Source organism: Electrona antarctica, assembly GCF_951216825.1.
Source record: "Electrona antarctica genome assembly, chromosome: 4".
Classification (NCBI taxonomy): Eukaryota; Metazoa; Chordata; class Actinopteri; order Myctophiformes; family Myctophidae; genus Electrona; species Electrona antarctica.
In genome coordinates, this window is record NC_136809.1 from 12,663,719 (window position 1) to 12,686,160 (window position 22,442).

A 22,442-nucleotide genomic window follows, 5' to 3' on the forward strand; every position below is an offset into this window, starting at 1 on the left:
GTCCTTACGTGGCGCCCATCTCACCTCGGCCCACATCACATTGTGTCTATGATGTACTCTTAAATGACCATAACTTGCTCAATTTACAACCGAATTTCAAACTGTTTGGTTTGTTATAAACCTCAGAGACGTCCGCATACTTATATGCTTTTATACGACCTTAAAAAAAAAAAAAAAGAGCGACGTCGTTACGTGGCGGCCATCTTACCTCACCCCACATAACATTGTGTCTATGATGTACTCTTCAATGACCATAACTTGCTCAATTTACAACCGAATTTCAAACGGTTTGGTTTGTTATAAACCTCAGAGACGTCCGCATACTTATATGCTTTTATACGACGTTAAAAACAAACAAAAAAAGCTGATAAGCTTCCTGAATCAGAGCCACGTTATGATTCTGTTGATGCATCAACAGCATCAACAGCTGATAATGCCATGTCTCATGTACAACAGCTATTGCCACACAATTCTCCATTTATGTTGGCAATGCTGAAAATAACGCCTGCTAACAATACAGGCTGCTAACAATTGGGCTGTTGCCAATTATGCTCTTACAAATAGCATGACAATAACAATATTAATAACACTAGCATCATTACAAGCATAATAACACGCCGCCATGTCTCATGTACAACAGCTATTGCCACCCAATTCTGTCTTCATGTTGTCAATGCTGCAAATGAGGGCTGCTAACAATTCCACTGTTGCCAAAAACGCCATTATTTGCCTCATACCATAACTATACTTTCATAATTTGTCGTCAATGCATAAAACACTTCTTTCAACCACTTCAGCTACATACAAAGCCATGCCGAAGAAACGCACATCATCCCTTGGATACCGAACGGCAAAAGCCACCCAAAAACGCTTGCACACAGCTGCCAGACAACACCACGCACCATCCGCACAAGGTACAGCACCATCCGCACAAGGTACATGTGCTCTAACAACCTTCCACAAACACTTGCACTGCACAATACATGTGTGCGTCTGTGCACACTGTGCACACACGTACTCCTTCACTGTGTGTGTACCACCATTTACTAACATCGTACCACACGTAACCAGTTTCCCACACGTGACCAGTTTACACTAACTCATGCATGCTGTCCAATCACACTCCACAGAACAACGCAATGAGGATCCAAACTTCCACCACAACCCTGCTCGCGACACTCTACGTGGCCACACACACACCCGCTCATTGGAAGACACCCAGCCCACAGGTACCCAGTACACTGACACCTTTCTATTTACTGTGTGGCGGCAGGGACCCATCACACAGCACCATGTCATAGCAGCACAACTTGATGATGATTGTCTCACTTCACAGCAGAACGCCTTGATGACGCGACTACACCACGACTGCTCCACACCCCTACTTTGCACCTGCATGACACCAGAGGTAATGCATTCACATATGTTGCACTCAAATTTACCCCTACTGCATTGTGTCCACTACACTCACATACTGTGCAAAACATCCATCGCCAACAGCTACACGCAAATGCATGCATCAAGCAGCTGAACTACTACATGGACCCTCCCACGCCACTCCCACGCCAACAGCCCCAACACAACGCTTGGTTCCAGCAGCTGCAGCACAACATGTACCAGGTAAACTTGCTCAAAACTACACTTTGCACAGCACATTGCACAATGCAATACACTGCTGTTTCTTTCTCCACAGATACTACAGTATCTTCATCACATAACCTACATTAATTGTGTACACTACACTCACACCCTGTGCTCTACTTAACTCATACTATCTCTCTACACATCACTTCACAGCTCAACACCAGGGCAGCACTCCTCCACAAATGGCCAACACACCTTCATTGGACGTGGCTGAGGCCAGAGGTACTGACTTCTGTTATTCAGATAACCTTACTGCTTGGTACCGAGCATCCTGACACACTGTATAGAGACATCTATCTACATATCTCTGCATAACATGTCGATAACATTTTGTACCTCTGTGTCTACACACACTACTGACATCCATACCCAGTTCAGCGCAGGCGGGAGCAAACACGTGACAGAAAGAGACGGACCAGAGGTAAGGCCTCACATATGTTGCCCTCTGCCTCAATGCATTACGCATATGTGTGTATGTTATACCTACATGTACTGAATATATAGTCACATACACTCTCATCTTAATTTCTCAGCTCAGCATAACCTGGACAAACAGCAGCACATGATGGCTACAACACAGCCAATGGCCACAGCAGAAACCACAGGTAACCAACGCACTACACTCACATCTACACTTTCACCTCAATAACTCTTAATACAACTATCACATTGTCCCACTACACATACACACAGTTCAATTTAATGCCTCCACAGATTTCCATTGCCTGCCTCAACAAAAACATCACATTCACATACTGACCACAATCTACTTATTGCATGACTCTCATGAAATTAACTTCACACCATACTTTCCATTTACCTTCACAGGCAGTTCCCATCAGCCAGCAACACGACAATCACAAGTTGCTGCCAAAATTGCAACTTGCACTGCGCAGATTCTCAGCGGCCAACTAACTATCAACCAACTCTCCGACACACCACAGAGTATTGGCCAGCTCAACTGTGTGTGTGACCACTGTCACGCATTCACATTCAAAAACGAGACCTCCAGTATCTGCTGCTTGAATGGAAAGGTTTGCCTACCAGCCTTCCCTAGGCCCCCACAGGCCATCAATGATCTGTGGTTTGACGATACCCCTCAGGCAAAACTGTTTCGGAAACACAGCCGTGTCATCAACAACGCTGTCTGCCTCTCCAGTATTGCGGTCAAAGAGAAAACATTCACACGCTTCACTCCCACTGTCATTTTCCAAGGAAAGGTAATCCAGCGCATCGGGCCACTCCAACCAGAACCTGGTGCTGTTGCTGTGTTTGCCCAACTTTATGTCCTCGACCCAAGTCTGGAAAACACCACCAGATTTGCAAACATGACACTCCCCACCAGAACATCCACTGCTGACAAGGACACAATGGCGCAGCTGCTGCACACTGTGCAGCAAGTTATTCACCTGCACAATATATTTGTCCAAGATTTCAAGCAAATCCTTGAAACCCCAGAAGAACAACTACAGCGAGGCACTATTGTCATAAGTGCTGCAGCCAGGCCACAGGGAGGACATTCCGGTGTTTACAATGCCCCCTCCAATCTCCAAGAACTTTGCATTGTCACCAACGAACAGGCACATGATCTGGTCATCCACTTACGTGGTGGAGGTCTGAAAATCATATCTGACTGCCATCCCAAAGCCATGCCCCTCCACTTCACCCTCCTCTTCATTGAAGGGACATCTGGCTGGCACTGTGCTCTCAAGCATGTGGGTGATGAAAAAAGGCTCACAGCCCGTGAGTTCTTTGCCTATCACATGAACAGTCGTCACACTGCGAGCGACTACCTTTTCCAGGCAGGCAGACTGTTCCAAGAATGGATCCTCAATGCCTGGATAACATGCGAGAACCAGAGGCTGACTTGGCAGCGCCATAACCAGAAGACATTACGGGCTGACAGCTTCAAACAACTACAACAGGTTGTGGCTGTGCGTAGACGGGAACGGAGTGCTCCATCTCACTCTGTCCACCACAATGAGCAGGAACATGCTGTGGGTAGAGTCATCCTTGCTAGCTCTTTCCATGGCAGTCCACGCTGGTACCACAGCAAGTTCCAGGACGCTATGGCCATAGTCCGCCACATGCGAAAGCCAGACCTTTTCATCACGGTCACCTGCAATCCTCACTGGCCAGAGATCGTAGCTGCCCTCACCCCTGGCCAGACACCCCAAGACCGACCTGACCTGGTGGCCCGGGTATTCAAACTAAAGAAAGATCAGATCATGGATGACCTCATCAAAAGACACATCTTTGGCCTAGCCATTGCCCACCTCTGGGTCATAGAATTTCAAAAACGCGGCTTGCCTCACTCGCACATCCTCCTCATTCTAGCAGAGCAGGACAAACCCAAGACACCAGCCCAAGTGGACCAAATTGTCTGTGCAGAACTTCCCCCTGACCCGCATGAAAATGGGATCTCTGCCCAAGAAAAAGCAAGGCGCCAGCCACTGTGGGACATTGTACTTGCTAACATGATCCACGGTCCCTGTGGACAAGAGCATCCCAACAATCCCTGCATGGAGAAGAAAGCCGGCTCCAACTGCAAAGCCTGCAAGAAGAACTTCCCCAAACCCTTCCAGCCCAGAACAACAGTTGGTGACGAAAGAAGTTATCCTATCTACCGCCGTCGCTCTCCAGATAATGGTGGCCGAACTGCACAAAAAAATGGGAACCACATCAACAACAGTTGGGTAGTGCCCTACAACCCCTACCTCAGCCTCCGATACAACTGCCACATCAACGTAGAAGTATGCATCTCTGCACTTGCGGCCAAATATCTCTACAAATATGTGACCAAGGGGCCGGACCGTGCAATGGTTTGTGTTGAAGTTGAGGGCGCCCAGGCTGCCCGTGATGAGATTAGGGACTATGAAGACATGCGTTCTGTTGGCTCAAGTGAGGCCTGCTGGAAACTCTTCGCATTCCCCATATCCGCCAACAAGCCTCCTGTTCAAGTCCTCCGCTTGCATCTGGAACACGAGCAATACGTCGTTTTCGCCGAGGGTGATGAGGAGAATGTGGTGGAGCAGGGCAGACAGACAGAGTTGACTGCTTTCTTCAAACTGAATGCTCAACAGAAGACAGCCAAAGGTCCAGATTACAACCCTATGACCATGCAGCGCTATGTTGACATGCCTCACAAATACACCTACACAAAAAACAAGTGGCAACTCAGAAAAAACAACGCTTTCTCCGTTGGCCGTGTCCACACCATCAGCCCCCTAGCTGGAGATGTGTTCTACCTGAGACTGCTCCTCCACAATGACCACTCCAAAGGGAAAACAAGTTTTGAGGACCTCTACTCAGTCAATGGCAGCCGCCTTGACACCTACCAGGCAGTGTGCAGGGAGCTTGGCCTGTTGGATGATGACCAAGAGTGGTCCACTGTCCTTACTGAGGCTGCTGCCACTCACCTCTGCCCCCAGATTCGTGCCCTATTCGTCATCATCCTCATCTTCTGCCAACCAGCGAACCCTGCAAGCCTGTTTAACGACTTCTGGCCAGACTGGACAGATGACTTCAAGCGGAGAGCACAGCAGAGTGCAACGACCTTCACTGACCAGCAACTCAAAACCATGGTGAGACTGGATCTGCAAGTCCGCCTCCAGTCACATGAACATGACCTCCAAGACTTCCTCCTGGAAAAAATGACAGATGAGGAAAAGGCCACTGTCCATGGGCTGGTCAACATCGAAGAGCCTCTTATCCGTGAGGAGCTGGACTATGATGTGGCCCAGCTGAAAGCCAATGTACAGGCAACAATTCCACAATTCACTGCTGCACAACAACAGATTTACGACACTGTCATGACGGCAGTCCAGCAACAGGCCAACTTACAACTCTTCATATCAGCACGTGGCGGTTGTGGTAAGACCTTCCTACTCAATGCACTACTGGACGCTGTGCGCAGTCTGGAACCTGGTGGCTGTATTGCCCTTGCCATGGCAACTACTGGCATTGCTGCACAACTCCTACACCTAGGCAGAACATTCCATTCGCGGATGAAAGCACCTCTCCACCCAACAGAACACACACCCTTCCACATCACAGCTCAAAGCAGCCTAGCCAAGCTGGTGCGACGGGCACGCCTCCTGCTCATTGATGAGGCAACCATGCTGCACCGCTTCTTGCTAGAGGGACTTGACTACACTCTGAAAGACCTGATGAACAAGCCAGACTGTCCATTTGGTGGGAAAATCATCATCTTGGCCGGCGACTTCCGCCAGTGTCTTCCAGTGGTTCAAGGGGCTAATCCTGCCCAAATTGTCAACAGCTGCCTCAATAACTCAGGCCTCTGGCAACACTTCCAAGTCTCCAGCCTCACAGAGAACATGCGAGTCAGGGCCAGTGAAAACCAAGACCTGAAGGCCTTTGACCAATGGACACTCCGCATTGGTGATGGTACAGCCAACGATGCAAACGACTTCATCTTCATCCCAGATGACAGGTATTTCCACATTCAAAGCAACACAGACAATGACCACACAGCGGAGGAGTGCTCCATGAAGATGTTTTGCCAAACTATATTTCCAGATATGTCCAACAACTTCACTACTACCGGCTGGCTGGATGGCCGATCAGTACTTGCCCCTACCAACAAGGACGTGGACGCCATCAACGACCTAATGGAGACCTGGGTACCAGGTCTGTCAACCAACCTGAGCAGTGCTGACACCCTGGAGAACTACCAAGACAGAATGCGGTTTAACGTGGAATACCTCAACACCCTCTGCCCCAATGGATTTCCCAGGCACCTCATCACCCTCAAGCCAGGAATGCCCTTGATGCTACTGCGCAACATCAGCCCCAAAGACGGACTCTGCAATGGCACCAAACTGTTTTTCCTGAGAACCCTCAACAACAAACTGCTGCTGTGCAAACTTGCAGCCACACAAAAGGAAGTCCTGATCCCTCGAATCAAGTTCATTCCTGATCCTAGACATTCCTACTTTGAGTGGGCCAGACGACAGTTTCCAGTCCGCACCGCTTTTGCCACCACCATCAATAAATCCCAAGGCCAGACACTTACAAGAGTGGGGGTCTGGCTTTCGTCCCCTGTCTTCAGTCACGGACAGCTTTATGTTGCCAGCTCAAGGACAGGTAACCCAGAAGCTCTCACCTATGCCATAAAGCAGAAAGAAGGACAGCCGGAACATCATACTGCCAATGTGGTTTTTCGAGACTTGCTTCGCGCTGTTCTTCCTGGCCCTACAATCCCCATTGAGGTAAGGCTGTTGCATTGCTACATGTCATTTCTACATATGTCATTTCTGAATAATACATAACTGCTGCTAACACTGATTAACACTTTCCAGAAATATCACTACCTTTCACATGATCTGTGGTGGACATGTCACATTGTGTGGTTGATTCATCCCTTATCTGTGTCTCCTTTTCTGCAGGCTCAACCATGACAATCTTTGGAACCAGAAACACAAACACCCCTTCCACATCACCCCACTCCTCCACGCCCTCCTCTGGATCAGCTGCCAAATACAATTGTTCCTTTGCTAAGTTGGCCTTTCCACGACAACTGCGTCTTCCCCAAACCATCCCCATCAACGTAAGGCTGTTGCATTCTTACAAGTCTCATTGTTGATTAGTCTACATAACTGATAATCAAACATAAACATAGCATTGTCATTCCATTCACAACATACCTGGTGGAGATGTCTCAATGTATACTTTCTCCCTACCTTCTCTGTTTCCCCAATTCTGCAGCCTCTGCAATGTATAGTCTGCAAAACATCCATCGCCAACAGCTACACGCACATGCATGCATCAAGCAGCTGAACTACTACATGGACCCTCCCATGCCACTCACACGCCAACAGCCCCAACACAACGCTTGGTTCCAGCAGCTGCAGCACAACATGTACCAGGTACACTTGCTCAAAACTACACTTTGCACAGCACATTGCACAATGCAATACACTGCTGTTTCTTTCTCCACAGATACTGCAGTATCTTCATCACATAACCTACATTAATTGTGTACACTACACTCACACCCTGTGCTCTACATAACTCTCTACACATCACTTCACAGCTCAACACCAGGGCAGCACTCCTCCACAAATGGCTAACACACCTTCATTGGACGTGGCTGAGGCCAGAGGTACTGACTTCTGTTATTCAGATAACCTTACTGCTTGGTACCGAGCATCCTGACACACTGTATAGAGACATCTATCTACATATCTCTGCATAACATGTCGATAACATTTTGTACCTCTGTGTCTACACACACTACTGACATCCATACCCAGGTCAGCGCAGGCGGGAGCAAACACGTGACAGAGTGAGACGGACCAGAGGTAAGGCCTCAGATATGTTGCCCTCTGCCTCAATGCATTACGCATATGTGTGTATGTTATACCTACATGTACTGAATATATAGTCACATACACTCCCATCTTAATTTCTCAGCTCAGCATAACCTGGACAAACAGCAGCACATGATGGCTACAACACAGCCAATGGCCACAGCAGAAACCACAGGTAACCAACGCACTACACTCACATCTACACTTTCACCTCAATAACTCTAATACAACTATCACATTGTCCCACTACACATACACCCTGGAGAACTACCAAGACAGAATGCGGTTCAACGTGGAATACCTAAACACCCTCTGCCCCAATGGATTTCCCAGGCACCTCATCACCCTCAAGCCAGGAATGCCCTTGATGCTACTGCGCAACATCAGCCCCAAAGACGGACTCTGCAATGGCACCAAACTGTTTTTCCTCAGAACCCTCAACAACAAACTGCTGCTGTGCAAACTTGCAGCCACACAAAAGGAAGTAACATTGATTAACACTTTCCAGAAATATCACTACCTTTCACATGATCTGTGGTGGACATGTCACATTGTGTGGTTGATTCATCCCTTATCTGTGTCTCCTTTTCTGCAGGCTCAACCATGACAATCTCTGGAACCAGAAACACAAACACCCCTTCCACATCACCCCACTCCTCCACGCCCTCCTCTGGATCAGCTGCCAAATACAATTGTTCCTTTGCTAAGTTGGCCTTTCCACGACAACTGCGTCTTCCCCAAACCATCCCCATCAACGTAAGGCTGTTGCATTCTTACAAGTCTCATTGTTGATTAGTCTACATAACTGATAATCAAACATAGACATAGCATTGTCATTCCATTCACAACATACCTGGTGGAGATGTCTCAATGTATACTTTATCCCTACCTTCTCTGTTTCCCCAATTCTGCAGCCTCTGCAATGTATAGGCTGTTGCATTCTCACAAATCCCATTTCTGATTGAACTACATCACTGAAGATGATGATGATCCCATTCTGCAGGCTCTACTGGCCAAATCTGGCCAACCTCATGGCACTGCAGCTTCTTTTACTACACATTCACTGTTAACATTAACATTCTTTCCTAAAAAAACACTCAGACTCCATTAAAAATACACTGAGAACTACATTTTGAAATGTTGTGACTTTGTCTACCTTTGCTCTCACGATTTCCTTCCTCCGATTTGCGACGCGCAGGGAGCTAGGATGAGCGGGCCGAAGGCCCGCGAAATTCTAGTGAACTACAAAGTATTTCTTTGCATGCATTTAATTGTATTTGACTCATTACATTGTTCATGGGCACAAAGGAGCAGCCTCTACTGTGGCAGATTCATGGTGTGTTACGGGCTTATTGGATAGATACTGTAGATGAATAACGCAATTTCATTATGCGGTTCCGGTACAGGTATACGTGTCAGATTTCTTGCCGCGTCTACATTTCTTGGTCTTTCCTGAGGCACTGTCCTACGTCCACTCCTACAACAAAAGAAATAGTTGGCCTCAAGTTGAGCCTGGTGCAACCAGAGTCCAGCAGTGTTGCCAAGTAAAAAAAGCTATCATTTTTGATAAATGTATGTATCACACCCGGATGTGATTTCACAACTGGCTTTTTTTGCGCAGAGAAAATGACCACGGTTGCTACGGTCATCCAGTTCACCCGGGTGTGATTTAATTACGTCAGAAATTTTTTTGAACATAGCAACCATGGTCATTTTTTTATGCACACAAAAGCCAGTTGTAGGAGTGGTTTACACCACTCAAAAAATATATAGAACCTCAAAAATGGAGTTACAGACAGTAGCTGGTTTCGAGCGACGAGATGAAGATGAAATCTGTTGCCATTCCACGACTGGCAACTGCTCCACTTGTTTGTCAATCCACGTCTGTGTCTCCCTGTCACTCCTGTTGCAGCAATCCGGTTGATCGGTGACACATGTGTCATATAAAAAGCCCCTTTCTGCTAGTCGCCTGCCTTGTCCCTCCAAAATTTCCAGTTCACTCACTTGAATCCTATTTTCCATTTCAATCCTCACAGTATGCCAACGGTTGTGTGAATGTTTTTATGCAGATGTGATTTTTAGAAGCCACTTTGCTGTTGTAATTTCCTGTTTTACAACCTGATCTGTAGTATGTGGTCTTTTTTGTTCTTTTTGATATTTTTGGGAAGGCAATGTTTTGGTGGTCCATTTTTGCCTATTGACTATATATCAGGTGGAAACAGAACTGTTACTTTTCAGTATTCAAATTCAAAGATCGACACGCTCAAATCTGCTATACTATTTTTGCTTTTGTGTGATGCTGTAGTATGATCCAGTATAGGGTGATAATTTACGAAAAACGTTAAAATATGGATATGGGAGGTTTCTGCCTGACAACGCTATAATAATGCATAACATGCCTAACTATTGTGACCTCCCTATTGTAGAATAGGGGCCATGTTGACAGTATTTAAGCCCCTCGAAATGTTCTTTACTCTCAGGTAGTCACTCAGTGGAATTGCACTTCCCTTTCTTTGGAGGCACCATGTGGTCCCCTCCAGCATGGTTTGTGGTGGAGTCGTTGAATAACGACTTTATTCTGAGACACAGCAGGTTGTAGGGAACACATTTCAGACTCAATCTGTGTGTGGACTGTTGAGGCTGGCTTCTTGGTAAGTTAATATTGTTCTAATTTAGCTGGCTTTCTAACCATACAAGTCTGGGCTTTATCATTCAGCCCTCCGCCATTTTAACTGTAGCATCACGCTGGTTTCAGTTGTAGAGTATGCCTTCGGGCTCATATTTGCATTAACCATTCATGGTTATTGTGCGAGTTAACTGGGCGAGATACAGTACTATAGGCCCCTGCAAGTGTGCATATGTTCCAAGTTGATTGCATGTGCCATTGCATGTGCCACATCATCACAAATGACATTTTCTTATCAGCTAGATATCTAAAACAGTTGTTCCCCATGAGTCCCCCAGCAAAATGTGTTAATGTCACAACCACTTTCACCACTTTAATGTTTGCACTTTATACCCAATAGAGAAATTGACATTTGTTTTCCTTTTTTTATTTTAATACCGGTAAATGCAACATTTGAAATAATGTATTCTGTTTTGCAAACAATTGTAATCTAAATCTCAAAGAACAATCGGGGATGTAATTTTAAGGCAAAATGGTACAGCCCTATCCTAAAGCACCCCAGCCCTAAACCTAACCCCCAAATGACCTAACCCTGAACCCTGAATTAATTTGGGTTAGGTTTCCTTCACCTGACAATGTTTGAGAAACACATTTCATACAAAGCAAAGCCGCAGATTGTGCAAGTGCAATGGGAGACCATGGAATGCTTCTGAAAGATATGAATGCACCGAGGTATTGAAGCACCATTTCTTGCTCTGCTGCACAGAGGCATCATGGGAGAGGTCATTCAGCCGAGTGGAACGCATTCTGTCTGGACAGGAGATGCATAAACAGTCTGGCGATGCAACCAACTTACACTCATACGCTGCAGGCAGAAAGTAACTAAGTGCATTTACTTTAGTACTGTACTTAGGTACAATGTTTTTATGTGTTTACTTCACTTTTCAATACTTTATGGCAAATTGAGATTTAGTATCGACCAAATTTGTGTCTGTTTAACTACTTAACACTTAGACTGCCCAGTGTCAGATGGAACCAGTAAATTGCAGGGCCCAGCTATTTGTTGCTTCAGAGTCCTTTTCAAGGTTTTCAAGGATGGATGCACTGAAATACAGTACATATATATATATATATATATATATATATATGTATGTATGTATATATGTGTATATATATATGTATGTATGTATATATGTGTATATGTGTATATGTATATATGTATATGTATATATATGTATATATGTATATGTATATGTATATGTATATGTATATGTATATGTATATGTATATGTATATGTATATGTATATGTATATATATATATATATATATATATACAAAGTATCTGTCTCTTTTTACCAACATAATGTCTAACGGTACTACCCACGTCCTTCATGAAATATATAGCCTATACTGTATGCACTGATGCCTATACAGTATACATCCATGCATTCAACACGGTTCTGTGTGTGTGCGTGCGTGCGTGCGTGCGTGCGTGCGTGCGTGCGTGCGTGCGTGCGTGCGTGCGTGTGTTTGACATAGATAGCATGTTGACAGTTACTGAACTATGGATGGTGACATGCAGTGTGGATGGATTCACAATTCCATCCATATCTGGCATTCGGGCTCCGCAGCGCATAGCATGTGTGCGACGCGCGCACGTTCATGCGTGCGTGCATGCGTGCGTGTGTTAAAGTCATTATCAACAAAGGAGCTCCCTCCACATTTTCTTTGCTCCCTCTATAGCACTCCCCTTATGGTGGATGGATAACTTCTCTAACTTGAACTTATCCACAGTAACACCATTTGACATTAATTCCAAGTAGTTCTATACACAGATTACACACTGTATACACAACCGATCACACCTCATCACAAGCATGAGAAGGTTGTAAATGATAGATGAAGACATGATAAAGTGGGAAGCCATAAACGACCGCAGAGACAATGGTTATGTGTGTGCGTGGCTTTTTGATAACAACAGCATTTATGTCCCCGTCCCAGCATAATGTCCGCCATTACCAATCTCTGCTACAGTATGTGAGGAGATTCCAAAAGCACTAAGCGATGGCATATGTGTCCTCAAATTAAGAGCTTGTTACAGAGTGTGACTTGGCTGTGCTCACAGTGACTTCCCAGATGGATGGAAATCTCCCTGAAGGATAAGAACGTAAGCCATGCAGTCCTTCACCTCCCGCTGTCCTCCGCCTGCAGGGCTGGGCGATATGGCTTCAAATCAATGTCACCATTATTTCCAACTTTTGCCTCGATTACAATGAATGAACGATTATATACAAAAAGGAACATCTACAAGCTCACAGCAGGGCATGATGCGACACGTGAGCTTTGCAGATCGTCTATTTTACGTTTTTAAGTATAATACATACTAGTGGTTAATAATCAGACTAGTCGATTTAGTTGACCAGTCGACTAATCTAAAAAAATATAAGGAGAGGAAAAACATGCTTCTCGACTATTCGATTAACCTATGAGCAAGATTTAGTCGGTTATTGGTTCTAAATGTTGGTTTCGGTATACAGTATTTTTGATCAATTGCTCAGCCCTGGATGGAAATCTCCCTGAAGGACAAGAACTTAATCCATCTTCTCTGCTCCCCCACCCACCGCCTCCTCCTCTCCCTAAAGCGTCTTCCATTTTGCAACCTTGAGATGACATTGTGTTGCTGTATTTTATCCATTAGAAACAAATAAAATCAAATGTCTCCCATCGTGTCCACACAAAGGCCCAGGCTGGGGGGCACCAGGGATTGGGAACATGATGTTTCATTTCATCTCCCCCGTTTGGAAGGTGCAGGCGTTTTAGATTTGGGACATATCAGTTGTGGCATGAAGCTAAGTGGTGTGGTTCATTTCATCCCACACACAGGAACACTCACAGCAGGCCGGGGACGCACTGATGGAGCTCGTTCCAAACAAGGACGTTTGTGGTCTTGAATATGGATTGTTCCTCGTATTGTATAGTTGATGAATCTTCAACCTTGCCTCAGGCAGGCGGAACAATCACTTCTCTCGCTGCTGGCCTTTCATTACCCCCGCTGTGAAACAATCGAAAAACGAAAGACTGCTTAAAAAGGAACTGCCCAGAAACGGCCCGGAAACTATTAGTACGTAATATAGGGGTGCAACAGTTACTAGGAAAAAAATAGTGAAAATAGCTGAAGCTCATGCATCATTAAGCTGATGTTTTGCCAATTTTGCTTTTTTTTATTGTTTCGTTGAAATGTATTAGAAAAACTAAAAACTAAATAAAAAAGTGCTTCTTAATTATTCAATTAATTTAATCGAAAGTAATCGATGGAATTATCACTAAGAAAATAATCGATAGTTGGCAGCCCTGTAGTATAGTAGTTAAAAACAATGAAATTAGATCATTATTAGATCCACAGCAGGCTTAAAGCGAAACAATATATGCCTGCTCACTTCAGTGCTCACAGATAGAGATCAGAGCGTGTAGGACTAGGATGTGGTGATATATTTGGCATAAACAAATCAAAGGTGTAAATCTGCATTAGGTAAACATAATTAGCATGGGCAGTGGCGATCTGGCTGCGCTCCCCAGTGTGGATAGTGGATGGCACAGCTCCCACTGGTCATTTCTCTTCAGGCCGTGCATGGCAGAGCCATGGCAGAGCCGCGGGCACCGTCCCTCCATAAATCCAACTGTGGATGAGGGATGAATGCTGATCAATTAGAGTGCCGCATTAAAGCAGCCAGACGCAGAGAAGACAGCCAGGCTTCACGGCTCCTGCTGCGGGCCACTGCAGACACACTTACTCCTCTGGCACGGCTGTCTGGATGCTGGTCAGCGCTGGAAGAAGCACTAGGATGTTTTTTTGTTTTACTTAAAGGACCACTTCACCACTTTTCAACCTATCTTCATATAATTGGTCCTCACTAATGTTCATGATAAAATGCCACAATCATTTTCTACTCTGTCTGTGTCTCATAGAAGGGCTGTGGGCAGTTCAGAGACCCGTCCATCATAGTGACATCATCGATGGGGAAGCCAAACTATTTTCTATTTCTGAAAGGTTGCAATGTGATAATGGAAGCCATCGTAATGTAAATATTGTTTAAAAAAATATATATCTGCCTAACGATGATGTCACTGGTGGACAGGTTTCTGAACTGCACACAGCTCAGTAGAAATAAATTGTGGTATTTTATCATGAACATTAGTAAGGACCAATTATATGAAGATAGGTTGAAAAGTGGTAAAGTGGTCCTTTAAGTAAAAGGAACAATGCCACAAATTATGGATATGCTCTGAAATACCTGTATACAATATTATTTGAGTAAAAGTATAACAAGCCATTTAGATTCAAAATCAGACCATGATCTGATGGTCTGAGGTTGACACTAATGGGCTTGATGGGTGGACTTAATCTCCTCAAAGGTAATCACACTTTAATCATTGACCTCCAGACACCTACCTCAGAGGTGACTAGATTAAGCCAGACTAAATCTAAATATAAGATTGAGAAACTTTTAGTACTTCTAGTAAGAGTAAGACTAAATCTGAATTGCCCAGACTCTTCTTCAACAAAGATGGCGAAAGCAAACATTCTTTGTTCTGTACTCATACAATAGTATGGCACAAAACACTGAAGTCCTTAAACCAGAAACCTAACCTTAACCTCAGTAAACTTAACTTGCCCGGGGGAGTGGTTATAAGCACAACCCGTATAGGAATTAGTATGTATAACGGCATGGAGGGGCAGCAGTGCCTAGCGGTAGCATCAGCTTTAGCTTAGCTTGTTTTCAGGTTTTATAAGGTCCTAAAGATCCCAGATTGTCTCATTTTGAGCAGATGTAGCAGTATATATTAATTACTGTATTAAATTAAATTAAAGAAAGACGAGTTCCCTCGTCCTGGTAGAGGCGGGTTGGGGAGAGAAAAACGAGGTCCCGCGCTCTTGGCTTGGATTGTGTTAAAGTTCCAGTGTAAAAGTACCAAATTATAACTTTAAAAAAAAAATTGCAATAGCTAATCTACAAGCTCACAACGCGATGCAATGTGACACGTTGTGAGCTTGTAGATCGTCTATTTTCGAATAGACCAAGTATAGAATAGGGAATGGTTGTCCTTTTGTAGTAACAATCTCAATCAACAAGGTAACATACAGTAAAAGTACCTCAACATTTTACTCACGTAGGCGTACAGTATATTTCCACCACTGGAGCTTCACGGCTCCTGAGCCATTGCAGACAGACTCTACTTACCTCTCTGGCACGGCTGTGTGGGTTCTAATGCTGTTAATCTTTTTGAAATATCAAAGATTTAGACCTGTGTTGTTTTGTTCAGATATATCGAGAAGCATATACTGTACCAGAAATAATTGAGAGAACATACTAAAGTTATTTTACACCACTGTGTGCCATATTGACGCTGTATCACAGTCAGGCATGGTTTCATTGCAACATTGTCACTTTAGGCACTATATCCAAATGGCTAATATAACGGCTACTACCTAACTCAGACATATTTCATCATTTCAGTGTCACGACAGCGACGATTATTCCAAGGGCTCATTTTTCAACTGGTCTCTGTGTTGTTAGGGTGGTTGCTGTAAGCAATCACACTTTCTGACACCATGAAAGCAATTGCCACATATAGGCCTATACTGGCTAGAGGTGTATACGGTTGACACATTCTATACAGTGTATATCCTTTCATAAATACACATTGTCCCTCATTGAGCCAAGCAAACTATCTTATTATGGAGGTGGCATGTTGAATGTATAGCTCGTTTTCACAAGGACACACAAACCAGTTGTCAGTCGCGATACAACATGGACAAACCTAAGACGGCACAGGTCACTACATGCATGCATCCATTGACGAATGGTTCAGCACCATGGCCGATGGACAGCGACAGGCCATGAGACCTGAGAACCGGCACAATGCCTTTTACACATACAAAACCCAAGAGAGCCAAGCAGCATACAGAGTTACCACCTGGACTGTCTCAGCATCCACAACGCAGCATGTTTGCAGTAGGGCCGCAACTAGCGATCATTTTTTATTTCCTTAACAATTATTTTATACAGTCAATTTTCTATACATCAACAAATCAATATATCATATTTATATATACCAGTAAGACGCCTGAGGGCGAGAAGCGAGGTCGCGTGCATGCATCCGCCTGGGTGACAGCAGACTGCTGGGTGAGCGCTGGCGCTTTGGAATGGGGGGTCAGATCAACATATCCACCTGGGTGACAGCAGACTGCTGGGCGAGTGCTGGCGCTTTGGAATGGGGGGTCAGATCAACATATCCGCCTGGGTGACAGCAGACTGCTGGGTGAGCGCTGGCGCTTTGGAATGGGGGGTCAGATCAACATATCCACCTGGGTGACAGCAGACTGCTGGGCGAGTGCTGGCGCTTTGGAATGGGGGGTCAGATCAACACATCCGCCTGGGTGACAGCAGACTGCTGGGCGAGAGCTGGCGCTTTGGAATGGGGGGTCAGATCAACATATCCGCCTGGGTGACAGCAGACTGCTGGGCGAGCGCTGGCGCTTTGGAATGGGGGGTCAGATCAACACATCCGCCTGGGTGACAGCAGACTGCTGGGCGAGCGCTGGCGCTTTGGAATGGGGGGTCAGATCAACACATCCGCCTGGGTGACAGCAGACTGCTGGGCGAGTGCTGGCGCTTTGGAATGGGGGGTCAGATCAACATATCCGCCTGGGTGACAGAAGACTGCTGGGCGAGTGCTGGCTCTTTGGAATTGGGGGTCAGATCAACATATCCGCCTGGGTGACAGCAGACTGCTGGGCGAGCGCTAGCGCTTTGGAATGGGGGGTCAGATCAACATATCCACCTGGGTGACAGCAGACTGCTGGGCTAGCGCTGGCGCTTTGGCATGGGGGGTCAGATCAACATATATGGAATGAATTCTGTACTGGCCATATATGGAGCGTGTCTTGAGTGTACACTGTTTGATGAGATCTCCATATATGGGCTTAATATTGATGACATCACGTGATGTCACGAGATGGCATGACCATATATGGGGGCGTGACCAACCAACCAAACAACTGACGTGAAATGCACGATTCCATAGTAAATGTGACCTGAATCAACAGTATATGGATGGATGGATGGATGGATGGATGGATGGATGGATGGATGGATGGATGGATGGATAGATAGGCAACAATATCATTATTGCAAGGCCTGTAAAATAGACACAGCAGTACAGCGAGGGGGTAGCATCAGATGCAGATCAAATAATCACACGCTCAGATTGATTCCAACATATATATGAAATTATTCACCAGTGTTAAAGAACATTTTGTTCCTCGGTTTGGTCAATGACTAAAAATGCATAACAATGAATAATTAATCACAAACTGTGGCCTGAGGTGCTTGTATGCCTTGCCCCCGCAGTGGCTCCACAAATGCAGAAAAGGCTTTTCCGCATCAAGGTAAAACCTTCCCAAAATTTGCAATTCCATTTAGCCCGTGGTTGGCAAGTGGTTCTCAAAGTGAGGTTGTTGTTAATTTGGGGGGGTCCTTGACACAAAAAAGTTTGAGAACTGCCCAAAGGCATGCTTAATGCCTTTGGGAGGGCTTAATAACATGCCGCAGGTATTTAATGATCGGTTTGGGGTTGTTATGAGGTCCTGCCGTGAGAAAGCACTAATTACCTTTTGGGGCTCAACAGACAAAGGAGTGCAAATTGCAGTCAAGGGGTTAGCAAAACACCTACATTTCAAGGCAATATTACTCTGGACCTAATTTTCGGGATCTCTCTGATCAAAGCATATTTTAATTGTGATCGGTATCAGCTACAGTATATATTAAGCCTGGTGAAATTCAAATCCTTCACCCCATGCTTGATGCTTCCCATTTAAACCAAACATTTTCACAACTTGTGACAGCGAGGCAAAAATGTGTTTACTGTTTGAAAAATGCACAGAAGTGCACACGCACGCACGCACGCACGCACGCACGCACGCACGCACGCACGCACGCACGCACGCACGCACGCACGCACGCACGCACGCACACACACACGCTGTCTCACACACACACACACACACATGCAGCAAAGAACCTTGGTTGGATTCAAACTAGGGTCAGCCCATGAGAAGGACTATAGCTTCATGTATTTTGCATGTGCTCCTAGTTGGTGAGCCATCGGAAGTGCTCTGTATATAGTAGTCTGTAGCGCCTGCAGCTGATTAGCAACTGATTACAACAGAAACACGACGGCACAGCCCGGTGCTCATACATGCAACACTTAAAAAGACTTGCATGCACACGCTGGCCGGCAACGTGCACAACTTCAGCAAGCTGTCTCCACTGTGGAGGACTGGGGAGGCCCTAGTGCCTGTCTGCTTTGACGCTCAGAGGACTGGGGCTGCCTCATTTGCTGCTTTTAACACACTTTTTTTTTCGTTCAGTCTCGCGGCCGACGGCCCATATAAGGTCATGACCCCTGTGACCCTTACGTCCCTGCACACACACACACACACACACACACACACACACACACACACACACACACACACACACACACACACACACACACACAGACAAAGACACAAGCACACACACACACACACACACACACACACACACACACACACACACACACACACACACACACACACACACACACACACACAATGCGTGGTACACCAGCAGCCTGCTGTTTTGATTTTTAATCTGCAGTATTTGCCATATAATGCGACGTGACGTAATGGATCACACAAAGAGACACGCACACACACATGTATCGGCCTATATCTCAATGAAATAAACTAATCAAAGGCACTGCTTACTTCACAGTGGGCGTGCTTTGTAGTAAGCTGTTATTACTATGTTTATCTTTCTCAGACTCACTACTGCTGATGCCAGGTCCACTGTTAGTGGAAACTCTATAGCAGTTCACACCACTCCAGGCATGGTACTACTGTGCCACACAGCCTCATTAGGCCTCAGAACAATCCTGGAAAAGCCCTAAAAGTGGCCCAGACTGTCAATTCTTCATTTGCATGTTCCTCTAGCCGGATGAGTAGGTTGTGGCTGGTGGTGAGAGTGGGTGCTCTCCTCTGTCGCCCCAGGGGGATGTGAACTAGGGGGGCATGCTGTCTGCATGTCACCTGGTCTGCTGATTAGACTTGCTTAGGGACATGAAGGTTACCTCTTTTTCTTTTCTTTTTTTTTTTTTTTTTACAAATGGGAGACAATCCCAAATTAGACAGTGATGGATGACTGACTGTCTAATTTGTTAAAAATGATATTCACAATGTGTACAAGGTTGTGTCATTCTCAAGTATGAGATCTGATATTGTTGCTATTTCTGAACATTTTAAAATTCTCAATGTTAACGCTTAGGCCGCCAGGCATTTATTGATAACTTGTGTGATATAATTCACGCCAGCATTGTTTCCCTGTTTAACTCTTATTTTGAAGAGCCGAAAAACCCAGACCGGATGTTATGATCTTATGTGAGGGTGTGTGACGATGCATCGTCACTCCATGTTTACCGCGGGTGCGGCTAAAACATAATGGAGGCGCATCACAGTGCCGGCTCTGGGCAGTGTAATAAACCTTGTTTTGACCAAAAATGACATCTGGGACAAAAAATAGGCGATACAGGCGATTGAAAGAAACAGATAGAATGGATGTTTATGGGCACGGCGATCAAGATGGCGCGACCCAGTGTTATTGACAACACCAGCTAGCAACCCGATGCTAACGTGAGTAGCATTATGACTTGATCAATCAAAAGCACTATAAAAGACCAATTGCCGTAGATCTACGGCATTGGCGTTAAAGCGTAACATTTATTAACTGCTTTTAAGATAAAAAAAAAAAGACAATGTTCTCCTATAATGACATACCCACAACGGGGATGCCACATTGAAAGGGCTTAATATGATGCCTGGAAATAATGCACAATGTATCAAACTAGATAAATGGATCTAACGAAAAGGATTCATCTTCTTTAAAAAAAATAAAAAATCTTGTTGCTAATAGTAACTGGTGGTTGAAGCGGTGCTGATGATGAGGAAGCGTAGCAGAGCACCCACACTGAGCCGCGGCGACAGGGCCGCTGTGTGACAGAGCGCGTGCCTGATCGGATGCAGGGAGGGAGGCGCGCTGCGGGAGAGCGGGATTGTTTTGAACTGTCCTGGTAATTAACGGTCTTCCTGTGGAGAGAAATTCGTCTCGCGCCTCCTCTGATCAAAGTCTCCTCCTCCTTCCACTTCCCGCCGCTCTCCCTCCTGGCTTCCTCTCTCTCTCTCTCTCTCTCTCTCTCTCTCTCTCTCTCTCTCTCTCTCTTTCTGTCTTTCTCTCTCTCTCTCTCTCTCTCTCTCTCTCTCTCTCTCTCTCTCTCTCTCTCTCTCACTGTATAACTCTCAAGGTCTCCGACGTTCACCCTCCTCATTCTGTCTTTGATAAACGGGCGGGGGCCGGCCGAATGAGGGATGCGATTCCGCCATTTTAATTAATGACCGTCAAGTTTGCGGGTCTGTTTGACACAGTATCAAATTCAATTAGCTTCCCCACAGCAAACCCATATTACCGTCCACCAACGCTGTCACCCACCCAGAGGTACCTGTTAGTTAATTACATGCTGTAGCCCAGGTTAATTATTTTGAAGCTACACTTCAGATTTCGAGGTCAAACTCGGAACGTAGACAATGGAAGTGGGTCAGCCTTTCAAGTTGACAAGGACAATGCTTACAGGCTGGACCATTTTCCAGCATTATTGTAAATTATATGAGTAAAGCCTCCACACAAATAACATGGATCTTGTTCATCTTACGCTCTAGAAAGGCTCTTGTATTATGCAGACACTAATTACACTAATTATACGTTTGTATTTTGCATTTCCCCCAAAATATGATATTCTCCTTTAATGGACGTTGTTGTTTGTTTCCACCCAGCATTATGTTATCCACATGTGCTTTATTAAATATGGAAACACAGATTTTTCTCTCTTTTTAAATTTCCTCCCTTGAGGAGGAGGTGAGCATGGAGAACAGGATGCAATGAAGCTGATCTTAGAAGTGTCTGATTCCTGTCTGCCGTATATTCAAGTGTTATCCATGATAATGTGATTAACATAGCCCGATTTAAACATAAGTCTTAAGTAGTAGAGAGCTGTGAGCTGTCCAATGACTATTGTGATTCCTAACAGGGCCCACTGGTGGGCCGTGAGCCATGAGGATTATTGCAAGAGGGCCCCCATGTCATGATATGTATACTCTGTCTGTTGTTGTTATTTTGTAGTGATGTCCTAGTGCAGGGGTTCTCAATCCGTGGGTCGCGACCCCTCGGGGGGTCGCCAAATTATTTTAGGGGGTCCCCAAATTATTTTCAAAAAAAAAAAAAAAAAAAAAAGATTTATTTTTAAATTTTATTTTCACTTTTTTTCAAAAATAGCAGACCTACAAGCTCGTAGCGCGCCACTCGGTGGCGCGCTATGAGCTTGTAGATCTGCTATTTTTCAATAGCTAAATTATAACAATGCTTAAAACACCAAAAGGGGTTCCCGCCCAAAATGGTTTAAGGTTATTGTAGCAGTCAATTTATATTGGGGGTCGGGAGGGGGCGGGGCGGGGGTCCCGAGACATTGCCAAATCATTTCCGGGGGTCCCCGGCCAAAAACGTTGAGAACCCCTGTCCTAGTGTTTCCTGTTTGACTACTGTTTACATGCCTTGTCTACCTTGTGATTAGTCTTTCTCCACCTGTGTCCTGTTAGTCTCCCAGCCAATCCCTGTGTTGATTTGTCAGTTGTATTCACCTGTGTACATGTTAGTCATTGTCTATTTATATGCCAGTTCTCTGTTGGTGC

At 45.2% G+C, this 22,442-nt stretch overlaps 1 protein-coding gene across 1 annotated transcript; it reads left to right on the forward strand.

Annotated features, from left to right (window-relative positions):
* Window positions 1-810: 810 nt before the first annotated feature.
* LOC306921149 (uncharacterized protein) lies at window positions 811-8,999 on the forward strand. Its single transcript, XM_079498260.1, has 13 exons — window positions 811-935; window positions 1,131-1,229; window positions 1,337-1,408; window positions 1,501-1,620; window positions 1,798-1,866; window positions 2,748-6,875; window positions 7,053-7,213; window positions 7,372-7,532; window positions 7,700-7,768; window positions 7,920-7,967; window positions 8,080-8,151; window positions 8,310-8,732; window positions 8,891-8,999. Exons 2-7 carry the CDS (start codon window positions 1,140-1,142, stop codon window positions 7,062-7,064), a joined length of 4,491 nt encoding a protein of 1,496 aa, XP_079354386.1. The 5' UTR covers window positions 811-935; window positions 1,131-1,139; the 3' UTR covers window positions 7,065-7,213; window positions 7,372-7,532; window positions 7,700-7,768; window positions 7,920-7,967; window positions 8,080-8,151; window positions 8,310-8,732; window positions 8,891-8,999.
* The last annotated feature ends 13,443 nt before the right edge of the window (window positions 9,000-22,442 follow it).

Bases quoted from the DNA above. Each gene is read 5' to 3' on its own strand.
- LOC306921149 (XM_079498260.1), top strand. From the start codon at position 1,140: ATGAGGATCCAAACTTCCACCACAACCCTGCTCGCGACACTCTACGTG. The intron at 1,409-1,500 runs GTAATGCATTCA...CATCGCCAACAG, and splicing joins GCACCTGCATGACACCAGAG to CTACACGCAAATGCATGCAT. The intron at 1,621-1,797 runs GTAAACTTGCTC...ATCACTTCACAG, and splicing joins TGCAGCACAACATGTACCAG to CTCAACACCAGGGCAGCACT.